This window comes from Ogataea angusta (assembly GCF_019207475.1).
Source record: "Ogataea angusta isolate 61-244 chromosome Unknown 61-244_NODE_9_length_489604_cov_89.567313, whole genome shotgun sequence".
NCBI classification, from domain to species: Eukaryota; Fungi; Ascomycota; class Pichiomycetes; order Pichiales; family Pichiaceae; genus Ogataea; species Ogataea angusta.
Genome location: NW_025065223.1, coordinates 89,756 through 105,097, shown reverse-complemented (window position 1 = coordinate 105,097; position 15,342 = coordinate 89,756). Strand labels below are relative to the sequence as shown.

The following is a 15,342-nucleotide window of genomic DNA, read 5'->3' as shown; positions in this document are numbered from 1 at the left end:
TCCTCGCTGGACAAATCGTTGCCATTGGTGGCACACATGATATGGCCAGTCATGCAAATTGCTTGTGAATACAAAGATTTCATAACTTATCTGAAAGGGATCGAAGGAGTCTTTAATTCTTCCAGCTTCTCCATGGTGGTGAACCTAGCAAACACTGTCTGGTCCAGCGGAGAGTCGCTAGATGACATACTGGCAGGAAAAACATGGCTTGCGGCAGGTATAGATCTGCTACCTTTATAGCTGGTTATAGGTCTTACAAATATCGCCCCAGAGTTTGATGCCCTCCATTATGGCGGTCTTGGATAGGAAACTGATCGATAGACGTGCCGCCTGTGCTCCCCAGCCACGAGAATCTCCCACAACCTCAAAGTGGTCTCCATTGGCTAGAACGAGTCCTTGTTTGGCTGCTATTTCACATATAACTCGGCAGTTATAGCCATCCGGTAAAGTTATCCAAACGAAGTAGCCACCATTGCCGCCATCCACTCTGGTGCCTCTTGGCATGTATGATTCCACAGCCTCTTTCAAAGCCAGCGCCCTCTCGGAGTACACTTTGCAAAGATTACTGACAATATTGTCCATTTCCCCCGTTTTGACCATTTCGCCAATTATAACGCTGTTTGTGTGAGATGGTGCTCCGCCGGAAATATTCGCTCCACCATAGTGTATTTGCGTTGCCAGCTTAGGGGAAACTGTTTCTTGCCAGCCAACACGAAGCCCCGGGCCGGCCAGTTTCGAAAACGTTGCGTTTGACACGGTGTTACCGTAGGCTTGAGTGTCTGGCAGAGTCTGCTTGTCGCAATAAACAAGACGAGGAACCAACTTTTCACTCGTATAACTGAGAAGATCGTACACGTCGTCGCAAATTATTAGAACATCGTGTTTTCTTGCCAAGTCAACTAGTTTGTGTCTTGTAGAGAGCGTCAGAGTGCCTCCTCTTGGGTTTGAAAAGGTGGGGGTCAGATACAGAACGTATCTGTAGACCTTTTTTTGCATTTTCGAAGGGTGCTGGATGGCTTCCAAATCTTCTGGTCTTGGTGGCTTTATTTCTTCAAGCGAGTCGTAGTACTGCAGCTTGCTGGAAAACTCGTCCAAGTCCAGTTGGCCGTTGGGAAGCTCCTCAATGCCCGTTAGCTTGCCCCCAAAACCGGCATCGATGAAGGTGGAATTGATGAGGAAATATGTGGGTGTTACCAAAAATGCTCTTCTAGTTATACCGTTATGCGGTGAAGTAGTTTGGGCAAGAATATTCATAACTCCATAACTGGCACCGTTACTCAGATTGATGCAATTTGCCTCAGAGCGCACATCCATCTCAAAGCAGCGGTTATTCCAGTCTGCAATCGCCTGTCTAACCTCTTCGTTTCCCAGGCCCAGACCATATTGCAATGGATGTCTATTGAAAACGTCGTCGTAGCAGTTTTCGTTCTCTATGACACGATTGTAAACCCGCGTAGTGGCATCCAGCACCTCTTTTGTTGGCAGCAAGTACGGAGACGGGTGTCCTCTGAAAAAGTTATACCTGGGTGGCATTTTATTTGCCGGAACCGTAGTACCATGATACCCAAATATATACTTTTGCAACGTCCAAATCAGGAAACAGGAATACTAGCGCCGAATTACCCTGAATCGATAAAGTTTCGATAACATAACTATCCATATTTAAAAGGTGTGGCTATCTTCTACCACTTGTACCGGAAGTGGATGTTTTGCAAATCCGTGAGGTCCTTAAAGTCTGTATCGTGGTGCTCCTCCACTTTAAGGGCGTCGGGATCTTTCTCCTCGCGTCGGCAGTTATCACGATAACACAGAAACATGTACATCACCAGCGAGAAAATGCTCAAAGCGTAGGCTCCAAAAATGGCGCCGATTCCCAGCGAGTAAGAAGGAGCCTGGTCGGATTTGAAGAATTGCGGGCCGATGATGTTGGACACAGAGTACGCAATGAAATAAAGAGCATTGCACGTGACCTTCTTCGTATAACCGGCAGTGTTTGCCTGGATGAGGGTCAAAGAGGCGATGTAAGGCCCCAAATAGAAGAACGAAAAATAGAGCGAGACAAGGCGGCCCGTGTAGTTGGTGTATGGAAGCTTGTACAGCAGTATGGCGGAGATTAAAGCCGGGACCAGGTAGCCGATCATGACAAAACCTCTGGATTTGGCATTGGGCCACTTCTTCTCGATAAAGAAGATTGTGAATGTGGTGAACCAGGAGGAGGCTGTCTGCATAACTCCGTTGACGGTTCCCAGCAGTGCGGAATAACGCGAAGACCATCCGAGGCCTTTCACAATTAGCGGAGAAAAGTTTGTGAGTCCACCGTTTGGAATTGAGATAAAGATCTGGAAGAAAAACATAACCCAGACTTTTGGGTCCAGAAGGGCCTCTTTGAACTGTTCCCACTTCCACTTCTTAGATTTGATGCCTGTTTGGTTTTTCTTAACCTGGTGGATGATTATGGCCTTCTCTTTTTCAGACAACCAGAAGCAATTTACGGGCGAGCTTGGTAGCAGGAAATAAATGATAACTCCCCATCCGATGGACATGGCGCCGGTTATCCAATAGAAAGCTCTCCAAGGAGAGTATGAGACATTGGTGTAACCTCCAACGGCATAACCGATTGGCCCAGTGAACAGCGTCGATAACCCGGTGTACATCAGACCAGTTCTCAGCGGCTGGTCTTCACGGGTATAGAAGGAGGATATAACCAGCAGTGTCATGGCCACGACCGGAGACTCAAGAACACCAAGCAGCACACGACTCACAATCATTGGCACAAATGCCTTTGCAAACCCAGAACCAATCAGAATGAATCCCCATAGGATGAAGCACACCGAGCCCACAGTTATAATGGGGAATTTCTGCAATAACCAGCCAGCCGGGAAACAGAAAAGAAGATATCCAAAGTAGAACGAGGAACCGATCCAGCTGTACTCGTCGCCTTTCAAGTTGAGGTCCGTCTTGAGTCCGTACAAAGCGGCCGTGGCAGAGGTCACCTTGTCCATGGCAGCGATAGAGACGTTGAGCCACAGAAATGGCACAAGATTGAGGTCGACCTTCCATCTGGCCTTGTGCAGCTCTTTTTTCGTATAACCGTCCTTGATAAGATGGACATACTGGGCACCAATGTCGTCGCCCTCTTCCACCACCACCGAGGGTGCCTCCTCAACAGAGGCCATACTGATATCTTTGACACTCACGTTGCCTGCTAATTTCTCTGCCATCGTTGCAGATCCCAGGGTGGTGCTCTGTGCTTTTATAGGCTCCGACGGCCCCTCTGCGTGCCACCCTTGCTATCTGGATATCTGCGACCCCAACATTTGCGATAAGTGATAAGCGTTGGAGGATACATCCGAAATTACCCATTTGGGAAGCGGGCCTATCTCGAGGCAGGTTATAAATGTTTGGGGTAAAAGACGTGTTGGGTTATCATGACAGTGGCAACCAGAGATAGCAGGCTCCAGGCGGAGGTGGAAAAAATCGAGAACTGGTGGAAATCTGAAAAACAGAGCAGGCTCCAGCGGCCGTATTCGGCCCTCGACGTGGCCAGAATGAGAAACTCCATTGAGCTGAACCACCATGTATCCTCGCAGCAGGCCGCCAAGTTATGGAAGTTATTTGAAGACAAGATAGCCAAGCAGGAGCCCCTGCTCACTTACGGCGCAGTCGACCCGATTCTGCTGTCGCAACTGTCCAAGGCCGGACTCGAGATCGGTTATGTCAGTGGAGCCGTGTGTGGTTTTTCCAACGTGGCCGAGCCGTCAATGGACACTGCCGACTATCCTTGGGACACGGTTCCCAACACCGTGCAAAAACTAGTCAACTCCCAGTTATGGCACGATCGGCGCCAGAACCATTTGCGCTCTCTCATGACCCCGGAGGAGCTTGCTGCCACGCCAGAAATTGACTACCTGGTTCCTCTCATCGCCGATGGCGATATGGGTTTTGGCAGCACCACGGGAATCATGAAACTCACCAAGAAGTTTGTGGAGGCAGGCGTGGCTATGTTCCATCTTGACGACCTGGCCATAGGAATGAAACGGTTCACAATCGGCGAGGGCAGAACTGTGGTGCCCACATGCGAGTATCTCAAACGGCTCACGGCAGCGCGGTTCCAGTTGGACCTCATGGGCGCCGAGACACTGCTCATGGGCCGTGCAGACTCGCTGCACGCCGAGTACATAACCTCGGTTATCGATCCACGTGACCACGGTTATGTACAAGGCGTGACAAACCCGGAGTGCGAGCCACTGCTGGCGACGATGGTGAAGGCGCAGCGGGAAGGTTCCGACTACAAGAGCACGCGCAAGGCGTGGCTGGCGAAGGCGGGGCTGATGACTTTTGACGAGGCAGTCGAGCAGGTCGCCACGCCAGAGGAGTATGCGTCGTACATGGCTCTCTTCAAGGATTCCAAGTTCAAGAGTATAACCGATAGAAGGGCCCATGCGGCAAAGACAGTTTCCCAGCCAGTGTTCTTCGACTGGGAAGCCGCACGGTCCACGGACGGCCAGTACTTCTTCAAGCACACGCTGGAGCACGTGATTGACCGCGCCATAGCAGCATTGCCTGTGACAGACGCCACCTGGGCACGCATGGACGCTCCGAAATGGGACGAGATTGTGGAGTTTCATGAAAAACTGCGCGCAATTGATAACCGCAGAGCGTACGGGTTTGGGTATACTGGCCGCTACGACTACCTTGCAGCCGGATTCACTGAGGAGCAGTTCAAGAACCTTCACTGGGAGCTTGCCAATCTGGGCATTGTGTTCCAGACGCAGCCAATCTATGCGTGCCAGGGCTTGAACATGGTGAGTCTTGAGTTTGGTAAGATGTTCAAGCGGGAGGGAATCTACGGTTATGACCGCGACATTATTCAGTTCTGTAAGAAAAACAACACCGACGGATTTGAGACGTCGTGGTGCGGCGCCAAACTGTCGGATGACCAGATGTTTGCTGCCGACTCGCTGGACGTGACTTTGCCGTTCTGAATCCTGATTTGAGGGGTGATAGGAACATCACGTCCTCCTGCCTGTTTAGGAAATGGAGATAACACACATATAAACTCGAGCTTATTGTCCCCTTTTGTAGCAACATGAGTAACCTGAGGGCGCAGTTTGAGGCCGAAGTGTCCGAGATAAAACAACATTGGCACTCGCCCCGCCAGAAACACCTCCAGAGACCGTACTCGGCGGAAAAAGTCGCCGCCATGCGCAGCTCCCTGCACATCGACCACGTCTCGTCTGTGCAGGGCAACAAGTTATGGGAGCTGCTAAACAAGCATCGCAAGGAACGCACCCCGCTCCTCACGTTTGGTTGTGTTGACCCAGCCACCGCTTCGCAAATGTCCCGTGCGGGAATCGAGGCCGTGTACGTTTCTGGCGGGGTGTCTGCTCTGCAGGTGGCAGACGAAATTGGCCGCGACCATGCAGACTATCCGAGCGACACAGTGCCAAAAGTTGTGGCGCGGCTCTTCAAGTCGCAGTTATTCCACGATCGCAGGCAGAAGTCTTACTATCTAGGCCGCTCTGCGGCCGAACAGGCCGAGCTCTCCGTCTACGACTACCTGCTGCCGATGGTGGCAGACGGCGACATGGGCTTTGGCAGCGTGACGGCCATAATGAAGCAGACCAAGATGTTTGCGGAGGCCGGAACGGCGATGGTGCACTACGACGATCTGGCCATCGGGCTCAAGAAATTCACCGAAAAGCTGGGCCGCACAGTTGTCCCGTTGAGCGAGTACCTGCGCCGGCTAACAGCGGCACGGTTCCAGCTGGACGTGCTGGGGTCCGAGATGCTGCTCATGTCGCGCGTCGACTGCTACCACGCCGAGTTCATCACGTCCGTGGTGGACGCCCGGGACCACAAGTACGTGCGCGGGGCCACCGTGGCGGGCATTGAGTCATTTATCGGGGCTATGAACCGTGCGCACGAACGGGGCGAGAACGCAGCAGAAGCGCGTGCGCGGTGGCTCCAGCAGGCCAAAGTTATGACGTTCCCGGAGGCCGTCAAGCTGGCGGCCACGCCGGACGAGTACGCGGCATTCTGCCGGCTGTTTGAAGCCCGTCCGACGCCCGGCTTGGACGAGATGCGCGCGTTTGCCGAAATAACGGTGGCCACCAAAATCTATTTTGACTGGGACGTGGCGCGCACCAGCGTCGGCCAGTACCTGTACCAGGCGTGTCCTCAGGCAGTTATAGAGCGCGCCGTGGCCGCCATGCCGCTCACAGACACCACATGGGCGCGCATGGACACGCCTGTGTGGCGCGACATCGTCGAGATCCACACCGCTCTGCGTGCCGTCGACAGCGAGCGGTGTTTTGGGTTCGGCTTCACGGGCAGTTTTGACTACGAAGCGGCGGGTTACACGTGGCAGGAGGTGTGTGAGCTTCCGGTGCGGCTGGCTGAGATGGGCATCGTGTTCCAGACACAGCCGATTTTCGCGCTCCAAGGCGTCAACATGTACGTCTACGAGTTTGCGCGGATGTTCAAACAAGAGGGCATTGCCGGTTATGTGCGCGACGTGCAGCGGCCGTCGCTGGCGGGCAACTACGACCACAGCGGCACCGCGTGGGGCGGGAACTACTTTGCCGATGAGTGTCTGAACGTGGCCAACAGTATGGATATAACTATGGAAAATTAATTGCAAGATTTCTTTTTGATAAGATAAGCTTTTTTTCTCTATGGTGCTCAATAAAGAGACTCGCCAAATCAAGTTTTCTATTCAGAAACCCAAACGGCCGCCCCTCAGGCGCAGCAGCCAGCCGGCGTGTGTGCGCTGCCGCCGCCGGCACGCCAAGTGCGACGGCAACGGGGGGCCTTGCTCCCAGTGCGCGGCTGCTCGCAAGAACTGCGAGTACCAGCAGGCCGAGCGCAAGGTGCTGCTCAAGGAGTCTGCCGTGGCGGAGATGCGCGACCACGCGGCCCAGCTGGCCGCCGAGAATGCGCGGCTGCGCGCGCTGCTCGACGGCGCGACGCCGTGCAAGGGCCACAGTCTTGTTGACTCCGAGCTGCACAGCGCACTGTTGCAAGATAACCCGGCAGCCATAACCAGCATAACCGTCGTGGTGTCCAAAATCGGCCATATCTGCAATGTCGCCATCGGCACCGCTGCCGCACAGGTGTTTCTGCCCTTTTACAACGACGCGCTCGCCGCCATAGACACGTTCGAAACGTACACCGCGGGCTATTATTTCTTCAACGATGGAGTGCTCAGGCAGAAATTGTACGAGTTATACGACGCCGACGAAATCGATAGCCTGCCCTCGCACGCCACCGCGCTCCTCATCTGCCAGCTCGAGCTCGTCCTCGCCCTCGCGGAGCTGTTCCAGAACCCCAAACCGTGTGCTGCTCCCGTCCGGCTGTTCGGGCTGCTCTTGGCGTCAGGAACAGTTCACAACGTCGCAGACACCGTCGGTCTCGAGACTCTGCTGCTGTACAGCTACTTCCTCCTCCAGACGCACGGCCCCGACGCCGCCAGTTATACCTCGCAAGCCGCGCGTCTCGCACTCACACACAAGTACCACTGCGCCGCCACAGAGCACCGCCGCCGGCTGCTCTGGACCATATACACCCAGGAACGCGCGATTGCCGCGGCCCAGGGCTCGCCAGTGCTGCTGCACGATCACGTGCTCCAATGCGAGCTGCCAGGAACTGCCCGCCTCGAACACCAGCACCCGTTCGTGTTTCCCGACCCGGAACCGCAGCTCGAACTCGTCGCCGTGACCAAACTCAACTGCAACGCCTTACGTAAGCTACACCCGGCGCCCACGAGCTGCGTAGCCCCGGTGCGCGAGAAGGTGGTGGGTCTGCTGCGGTGGAAGCGCGCCGTGCACGAGAGCGTCGACTGCGACTACAGTCTCAAGGAGGTGCACAACTCGCGCGCCACGGCCAACATCATGCTCGAGTACTTCCAGGGCCTGAATCTCGCCGTGCGCCCGCTGCTGCTCGAGCGTTCCGTCGCCCAGCGCGGCCGCGGCTTCATGAGCCTGCAGGACTGTCCGAGCACACAGCTCTCGCTGCTCAACGCGTCGTTCCAGGCCTCCATGAACACCGTGCGGTGTCTCTGGAGCCTGTGGGAGAGCGGCCAATTTGTACAGGGCGGCCGCTCCGATTTGGAGTACCTGTACAGCGCAGTGGCGACACTCGTGCTGTTCAACGTGACGTTCGGCGTGCACGAGACCACGCGGTTCCACATCGACCACGCGCTCGCCGTGATGCACGGCCTGGCGCAGTGCGACGGCGCGCGACTCGGCCGGCTGTTTCTCGCGCAGACCCTTGCGTTGATGGAGGCTCTGGACGGCAGCGCGCACCCGCTGCTGGCACGGTACCGCACAGACAGTCCGGCAACAAAGCCCCAGGGCTTTGCAGCCAACGTGTCGGTCGACGAGATGCTCTCTGCTCTGCTTGTCACGTGACTTGCTGGACAGGGGAAAAAAAAAAATCTTCCCAAACAGGCAAGCGCGATATGGGTCCGAAACAAATGGAATATAAAGATAAGATCCTGGCCCTGGGGAAGTCAATGGACGACGGGTTTGTGGCGATACTGGTGTGCGACACGCCGATCGACGCGCTCAGCGAGTTCGGCGATTTTGGCGACCAGGCCATAGCGCTGTTCCGCGCCGCAGGCATGGCAGACACGTCTTTCCGCAAGTACGACGTGATCAGCAAAATGGAGTATCCGACGGCCGAGGAGCTGCACCGCTGTCGCGGCCTGTACCTGACGGGCTCTCGTTCGGACGCGTTTGCGAGCACGCCGTGGATCGACCGGCTGCGCGAGTTTGTGAGCATGTGTCTGCGCGAGCACGAGTTCCCGATCACGGCGTCGTGTTTCGGACACCAGCTCGTGGCGACGGCCCTGGGGCTCGCAGTGGGACGCAGTCCGCGCGGCTGGGAGATGGGGCTCACACAGGTGGAAATCAACTCGGCGATAAATCTCCGTCCCCTGATTAGTAATCGTGGGAAAACCAATTTCGCCGTGATGGAGATGCACCGGGACGAGGTGCTGACTAACCTGGCAGATCTGCCCGCGGGCTACGTGAACGTGGGCTCGTCGGCCGCGTGCGCGTGCCAGGGCCTGTACAAGAAGCACCGGGTGCTCACTTTCCAGGGCCATCCCGAGTTCACCACCGCGTGCGGCGAGGTGCTCGTCGAGTCGCGGCGCAGAGCAGGCCAGGTGGACGCTGCGCTGTACAACGACGCAAAGAGCAGGAACGCGAGCCTGTCGAACGACGGCATTGCAGTCGGCAGGTGCATGGTGGAACTTTTCCACGGAAGGCTGTAGACGCTTTATCTGCATCGTTGCTGGGCTTTAACCTCATTATTTCCGAATTCTTCTCGGAGACAAGAAATTGCCAGGCACATTTTGGCTCGTGTGACGCAGCGATGTGGCAATCGGATTTGTCAGACGCTGTCTGCGGCGCTCAGCCCAGACAGCTATATAAGGCCCGCTGGTTTCCTGTGAGAGCCAGCAATGAAGTTTCTTAGTTCTGCTACCGCCTCGCTTCTCCGAGTGCGCAACCTCGTCGACGACAAGTACCGGTCCAAGAAGCTCGCGTACGCCTTCATCCTGGTGGGCGCCGCCATGGACAACCTCAACGTGGCCGCCGCGTTCAGCATGACCGAGAGTCTGCAGAAAGAGATGGGGGCCACCACCGCGGAGGCCACCTGGGTGGTTTCTGCGTACGCGCTCACGCTCGGCGCGTTCATCCTGCTGTTTGGCAAGCTGGGCGACATCCACGGCCTCCACAAGGTGTTCACGTTCGGGCTGTTTGTGATGTCCATCATGAACCTCATCTGCGCCGTCATCACCAGCGACATCATCCCGCTGATTGTGTTCCGCGCGTTCCAGGGCATTGCGGGCGCCTCGCTCATCCCGAGCGCCGTGGGGATCTGCGGCAACTACTTCCAGGGCCCGAAGCTCGGCGCCGCCATCAACTACATGATGGTTGCTCTGTGCGCGTCGCTCGGGCTTGGAGTCGTGCTTGGCGGCGCGTTCTCGCTCACCAGCATCGGCTACCGCGCGTTTTTCTATTTCTCGTTTGCCGTCAGCTTCCTCACCTCCATCGTGCTCTTCTTCATTGTGGTGCCCGTTGAAAGAACCAAAGAGCACGACCTCCTCAGCTCCAAATACCTCAACTACGGCGGCGCCATCTTCCTGGTCGGCGGCCTGCTGCTCGTCATCTGCGGCCTCACAGAGGCCGGCACCCGCTGGCACTCGCCAAAGGTGTACGTCACCATCCCCGTCGGCTTTGTCATGGTGCTGGGCGTGCTGCTCTTCGAAAACGTCTACGTCAGACCGTACCAGAAGAAACACCCGTCGCTCGACACCTACAGAGCCAAACTGGTGGTGCTGTTCCCGGCAGAGGTGGCGAAAATCGCCAATTTCGTGCCCTTCCTGGTCGGCCTCACGGCCAATTACGCCGGGTTCACCGCGCTCATGACGTCGCTGCTGCTCTACCACGAGTTTGTCGACGGCAACTCTGCTGTGCTCGCGGCGGGCAAGGTGTTCTGCACCTCCGCGGGCATCATCATCGGCGCAGTGATCTACAGACCCTGGATGCAGCAGAAACTCGGCAGCAAGCCCCTGCTCATCTGGTCTGCCGCCGTGTGTCTCGGTATGTCCATCTGGATCACCAGAATCGACCACACCAACAAGAACTCGTTCTGGATCTACGAGTTCGTGCCGCAGCTGCTGTACGGCTACGGAACCAACCTGTTCTACCAGGTGTACCTGCTTGCTCTGCTCTCCGAGTCACCCTTGCACCTCCAGGGAAACGTGACGGGCATCTTCCAGACCATTGGCCAGATAGGCATCTGTCTTGGCACAGCCATTGCCTCGTCCATCATCGGCGCGCTCGACTCCACAAAAACGTACACCAAGGACTACGTGCAGACCAAGTGTGTCAACGCATTGTGGTTCACTGTGGCATGTTTCGCGCTCGAGCTGGTGATGATGGTGTTTTCCAAAAATTCGAGGCCGCCTGCAGCATCGCAAGATGAAGCTGTGGCGGAGGATTCCGAGGACAAGTCGGACGACACTTGCGAGGAGAAGGTGTAGCTCTTCAGGGCTCGTACATAGTAATCTGACCCGATTCGCAATCTCACATGTAGCCTGCAGGACCCGTTGAAAAAAAAGTTAGAGCCACAGTTTTTTTTTCGCTAAAGCCGTTGCTCGACCTGCACCCTATAAATATGCAGCCCGGCCCGGTGTGAGCCAAACACAAATGCCTGTCGGATCCTTGGTGCTGGACCCGCTCAAACGTCTCAAGTGGGGGATATTTCCCGTCGAACGACACGTCGTGGACAAACTCGACGCGAGCGACTCGGAGCAGGAATCGCTCGCCAAGCTAGCAGAGGCCGAGGAGTCGCACGAAGTCCAGGAAGTCGAGTACAGAGACGAGTCCAACAGGAAATGGTACAAGTTCTTCGACGAGTACGAGTACCGCCAGAACAAGAACCGCCGTGGAAACCACAAGTGGTATCATTGGTTCAACAAGGACGACACCCCTGCCGAGAGAAAACTCGTGATCAAGCTCGACATCCTGCTCTGCTTCTATTCGCTCATGGCGTACTGGGTCAAATATCTCGACCAGACCAACCTCAACAACGCCTATGTGAGTGGCATGAAGGAGTCCATCGGCATGAAGGGTAACGATCTCGTGCACACCCAGGCCGTCTTCACTGTCGGAACCATTGTGTTCCAGATTCCCTTCATGTACATCCTGTACAAGGCCCCACTGAACTACGTGCTGCCTACGCTGGACCTGTGCTGGAGTCTGTTCACTTTGGGAGCCTACCGTGCAAATAACGTGGGCCATTTGGAGGCCATGAGATTTTTCATCGGATGTTTCGAGGCCCCAGCGTATCTCGCATACATGTATCTGTTTGGCAGTTGGTATAAAGTTGACGAGATTGTGCGCCGTTCCATGGTGTACTATATCGGCCAGTACCTGGGTGTGCTGACCTCTGGTCTTTTGCAAGGAGCCATTTTCGATGGCATGAACATGAAGGACGGCTTGGAAGGCTGGAGATGGATGTTCATCATTGACGCAGTCATCTCGATCGTGGTGGGCATCATCGGGTTCTATGCCATCCCAGGAACGCCTCAGAAGTGTTACTCGATTTTCCTCACCGACGAGGAGATTCTGCTCGCAAGAAAAAGACTCAAGGACAACAACACTTCGTACACGGTTCCTGTTGACCGAGCATTCTTCGACCGCAAGCTGTGGAAGAAAATCCTCACCTCGTGGCACATCTACGTCCTTACTCTGTGGAACATCTTCTGCTGGAACAACAACAACGGAACGTCCGGTGCTTATTTGCTCTGGATCAAGTCTCTGAACAGGTACAGCGTCGGAAAAGTCAACCAGTTGGGTGCTATTAGTCCTGCGATTGGAATTCTGTGGCTCATCCTCACTGGCTGCTACGCAGACTTCTTCCACTCGCGTTGGCAGGCCATCTTGCTCTCACAAATCCTCAACATCACTGGAAACGTCATTCTGGCGGCCTGGAATGTGCCCGAAGGCGCTAAATGGTTTGCTTTCATGTTGCAGTATACCGGTTGGGCCATGGCTCCTGTGTTGTATGGTTGGATGAACGATATATGTCGTCACGATCCGCAATACAGGGCTGTTATTCTGGTCACAATGAACATGCTGGCCCAGACTTCGACCGCCTGGATCTCGGTTCTGGTTTGGAAAACCGTGGAAGCGCCGCGTTACCTGAAAGGCTTCACGTTCACTGCCTGCAGCGCATTCTGTCTTGTGCTATGGACGTTTGTGGTTCTGTGGTTCTATAAGAGACAGGAGAGACAGCAAAGTGAGCTCAATGGTATCGTGATCATCGACAAGGAGAAGGAGTCGACCAAAGCTTGATAATAACTATAATATGAATAATCCCGGGAATTGATACTTAATGATGGTGCTGAGCGACTCGTTAGATCGCCACAGCTGGCGCAGAAGATCTTGATAGCGACTAATAAATGGGAACCTTAGGCGATTATGGATCAGACTCAGACGATCTAGGACGTAGTTTTGGTCTTCTGCAGTGGTGGCTGCAGTTCCTGCAATGAGCAGAGGGAAGAGTAGCTGGCATTCAGATGGGTTCTGTATTGCCTTGATACTGTCCAAGAGAGCATTGAGACAGTTTGCTGTTGACAGATCTGAGCCTGGTCTGAGCCGGCATAGCTCTAGATAGCACGCACATTGAATGGCAGCACCCAGATGAGTTGTGCTTGGAGTGGTCTGTAGTTTTGTCTCAATCAGCGTTGCAAATTGCGAGAACTCGTTCAAAGACAGCGACGTCTGTTCTTTGAGTTTTTGGAGCGTGCGGATCTGCGAGAGAGTTTGCAGCGTGCCCTGGTCGAGGCCAAACGCTAGTTTGAACGAGCTTGGCCTGAATTCGGCGTTCCTGACCCCAAAGTTGTAACCGAGCAACGATTCGTAGTAGAAAAACAAGTCAGACATGACCTGGTGCAGGTACGTCTCTTGTCTGGCGAGCCACGAACTCACAGGACTTACTGTTTTCTGGATCTCGTCCAGATACGTTGTGGAGTCCATTCCGTCGCCCATGAGGATCTCCATGAGCACTACGAGCAGCGTGGCCAGGGTTCCTGTTTCCTGCAGCACGGTGTCTCTGCGGACGAGCTTCGCCAGCGACCGATACTTCTGTGTCTCTCTGAAGGCCGCTATGTGGGATCCGGAGGCAGCTGCAATGGCAAGGATCGGGTACTTGACGCAATTGAACGAGAAGGCCAGTGGGATCACCGCTTGCAAAAACGTGCTGGCCCTGTCTCCAAACAAAACAGCGGCGCCTGTGTCGATGAACTGCTCCAGAACCGCCTTTTCCCTATGGTCAAAGTTGAAATTGTAGCTCAGCTGCTGTCTCAGAACCACCGTGCCGTGTTTCCAGCTGTCGTTTGTGTCCTCAACGCTTGTATTTGAGCTGTCAGACAGTACCACGCTCCTTTCGCCCATTGGATCCGTCTCCTTCACCACGGGGGCAGGGATGTGTTTGGACGGACGGCCAAATTTCTTCAGCGGCCGCTCCAGCGTACACTCTAGCCGTCTGCGCTGGCAGAACGCGCATGGTACGCCCGAGCAGGACCGTTTTGCCTTGTGGCACTTGTCGCAGGCTCTTTTTCTCATAAGAGGGTACAAGTGGGAAAAAAAAAGGGATAAAATAAATATTTTATTTTATTTACTTATTTTCGTACGGCTTGACCCCAGCAAGCCTCAGCAGCGTGTCTGTAATCACAGGCTTCTCAAACGGCTCGTCCCGGTTGTTTTCGTACTCGCGGCCGTCGGCGTAGTACGCCTTGCTGCCCGTGCGGACAAGATTGTCGTGGGGCCAGTGGGTGGTGCCAGACCACGACTCGAACAAGGCCTTTTTCTCTGCAAGGGTTTTCTCCGTGGCAAATTCTGCCGGAGTGTAGCACGCATAGATCACGGTTCTGATGGTGTTGCTCGACGGAGACGGCTCTTTTCCCCAATGGACGGTTCTAGAGTCCCAGATGATCAGGTCGCCGGCGTCGCACTCGATCTTGATTTCCTCACACCCGCGGTCCAGAAACCACTGCAGCTGGTCTTGGGAAACCATGAAAAAGTCGCGTTCCGTCCAGTCTTGTTTGGGAACAACGCTGCTGAAAAACTGTTCTATTAACTCGTGCGTGCCCTTGTACACAACCAGCCCGCCGTCCTCCGGCCCGTGGTCGCTCAGAGAAATGATACCTTGCGCACAATGCATTCCGCTCCGGTACGGCGTCTGGTCCACGTGCGGCCACGGAGCAACGAGCGCCTTGTCCTTGCGATTCGGAAGAGTCACGTTCAAAGCGTCGAACGACACAAGCAGCTTGTCGGTCTGCCACAGGCTCTCAAACGCCTTGATCACACCCGGCTCCAGCCTGGCATCCCACATGAACTTCTCGTGGCTCACACAGTGCGACTTGAACAGGTTGGTGTTGGTCATTGGAGGCAGGTGTTCTCTAGTCCATGTTTCGGGGTTCTTTATGTCGAACTTGTCGCTGAACCGACCCAGCCACCTGAACGCCTCCTGCTGATACTGCTGAGCCCGCTCGCGCGGTACAGCGTTCTTCACGACGGCGTACCCGTTGCGGAAAAGATCGTCTCGCCAGTCGCCATAGTCTTTCCTAGAGATACGGTCGATCACAGTCTTGATCTTGTCGTTGTTGAATTCGCGCTTGGACACAAACACAGCCGGCTCAATCGTCACGGACGGCGGCTCCCCAGCTGGAATTGCTCTCACGGTGGTGGTGGACATGACGAAAAAAGGTGGAAACCCCGAAAAACAGAGGCTTTTTATGCCGTATTTCTTATCAGAAATTATTAG

General features: G+C 55.0%; 10 protein-coding genes across 10 annotated transcripts; 5 read left to right on the top strand and 5 right to left on the bottom strand.

The window, feature by feature from the left end:
• Positions 1-234: 234 nt before the first annotated feature.
• Positions 235-1,533, bottom strand: KL928_004216 (uncharacterized protein; the record flags this gene model as incomplete). The annotated part of the gene is made up of 1 exon (XM_043204890.1): positions 235-1,533. The coding sequence occupies one exon, from the start codon at positions 1,531-1,533 to the stop codon at positions 235-237; it is 1,299 nt and encodes a 432-aa protein (XP_043058283.1).
• A 149-nt stretch (positions 1,534-1,682) lies between these two features.
• Positions 1,683-3,221, bottom strand: KL928_004215 (uncharacterized protein; the record flags this gene model as incomplete). The annotated part of the gene is made up of 1 exon (XM_043204889.1): positions 1,683-3,221. The coding sequence occupies one exon, from the start codon at positions 3,219-3,221 to the stop codon at positions 1,683-1,685; it is 1,539 nt and encodes a 512-aa protein (XP_043058282.1).
• Positions 3,222-3,428: 207 nt separating this feature from the next.
• Positions 3,429-4,985, top strand: KL928_004214 (uncharacterized protein; the record flags this gene model as incomplete). The annotated part of the gene is made up of 1 exon (XM_043204888.1): positions 3,429-4,985. The coding sequence occupies one exon, from the start codon at positions 3,429-3,431 to the stop codon at positions 4,983-4,985; it is 1,557 nt and encodes a 518-aa protein (XP_043058281.1).
• Positions 4,986-5,089: 104 nt separating this feature from the next.
• KL928_004213 (uncharacterized protein) lies at positions 5,090-6,637 on the top strand (the record flags this gene model as incomplete). The annotated part of the gene is made up of 1 exon (XM_043204887.1): positions 5,090-6,637. One exon carries the CDS (start codon positions 5,090-5,092, stop codon positions 6,635-6,637), a length of 1,548 nt encoding a protein of 515 aa, XP_043058280.1.
• A 40-nt stretch (positions 6,638-6,677) lies between these two features.
• Positions 6,678-8,411, top strand: KL928_004212 (uncharacterized protein; the record flags this gene model as incomplete). Its single annotated transcript, XM_043204886.1, has 1 exon — positions 6,678-8,411. One exon carries the CDS (start codon positions 6,678-6,680, stop codon positions 8,409-8,411), a length of 1,734 nt encoding a protein of 577 aa, XP_043058279.1.
• Positions 8,412-8,476: 65 nt separating this feature from the next.
• KL928_004211 (uncharacterized protein) lies at positions 8,477-9,277 on the top strand (the record flags this gene model as incomplete). The annotated part of the gene is made up of 1 exon (XM_043204885.1): positions 8,477-9,277. The coding sequence occupies one exon, from the start codon at positions 8,477-8,479 to the stop codon at positions 9,275-9,277; it is 801 nt and encodes a 266-aa protein (XP_043058278.1).
• Positions 9,278-9,313: 36 nt separating this feature from the next.
• Positions 9,314-10,842, bottom strand: KL928_004210 (uncharacterized protein; the record flags this gene model as incomplete). Its single annotated transcript, XM_043204884.1, has 2 exons — positions 9,314-10,726; positions 10,792-10,842. 2 exons carry the CDS (start codon positions 10,840-10,842, stop codon positions 9,314-9,316), a joined length of 1,464 nt encoding a protein of 487 aa, XP_043058277.1.
• A 103-nt stretch (positions 10,843-10,945) lies between these two features.
• On the top strand, positions 10,946-12,869 carry KL928_004209 (uncharacterized protein; the record flags this gene model as incomplete). The annotated part of the gene is made up of 2 exons (XM_043204882.1): positions 10,946-11,049; positions 11,210-12,869. 2 exons carry the CDS (start codon positions 10,946-10,948, stop codon positions 12,867-12,869), a joined length of 1,764 nt encoding a protein of 587 aa, XP_043058276.1.
• A 6-nt stretch (positions 12,870-12,875) lies between these two features.
• KL928_004208 (uncharacterized protein) lies at positions 12,876-14,141 on the bottom strand (the record flags this gene model as incomplete). Its single annotated transcript, XM_043204881.1, has 1 exon — positions 12,876-14,141. The coding sequence occupies one exon, from the start codon at positions 14,139-14,141 to the stop codon at positions 12,876-12,878; it is 1,266 nt and encodes a 421-aa protein (XP_043058275.1).
• Positions 14,142-14,193: 52 nt separating this feature from the next.
• KL928_004207 (uncharacterized protein) lies at positions 14,194-15,273 on the bottom strand (the record flags this gene model as incomplete). The annotated part of the gene is made up of 1 exon (XM_043204880.1): positions 14,194-15,273. One exon carries the CDS (start codon positions 15,271-15,273, stop codon positions 14,194-14,196), a length of 1,080 nt encoding a protein of 359 aa, XP_043058274.1.
• Between the last annotated feature and the right edge of the window lie 69 nt (positions 15,274-15,342).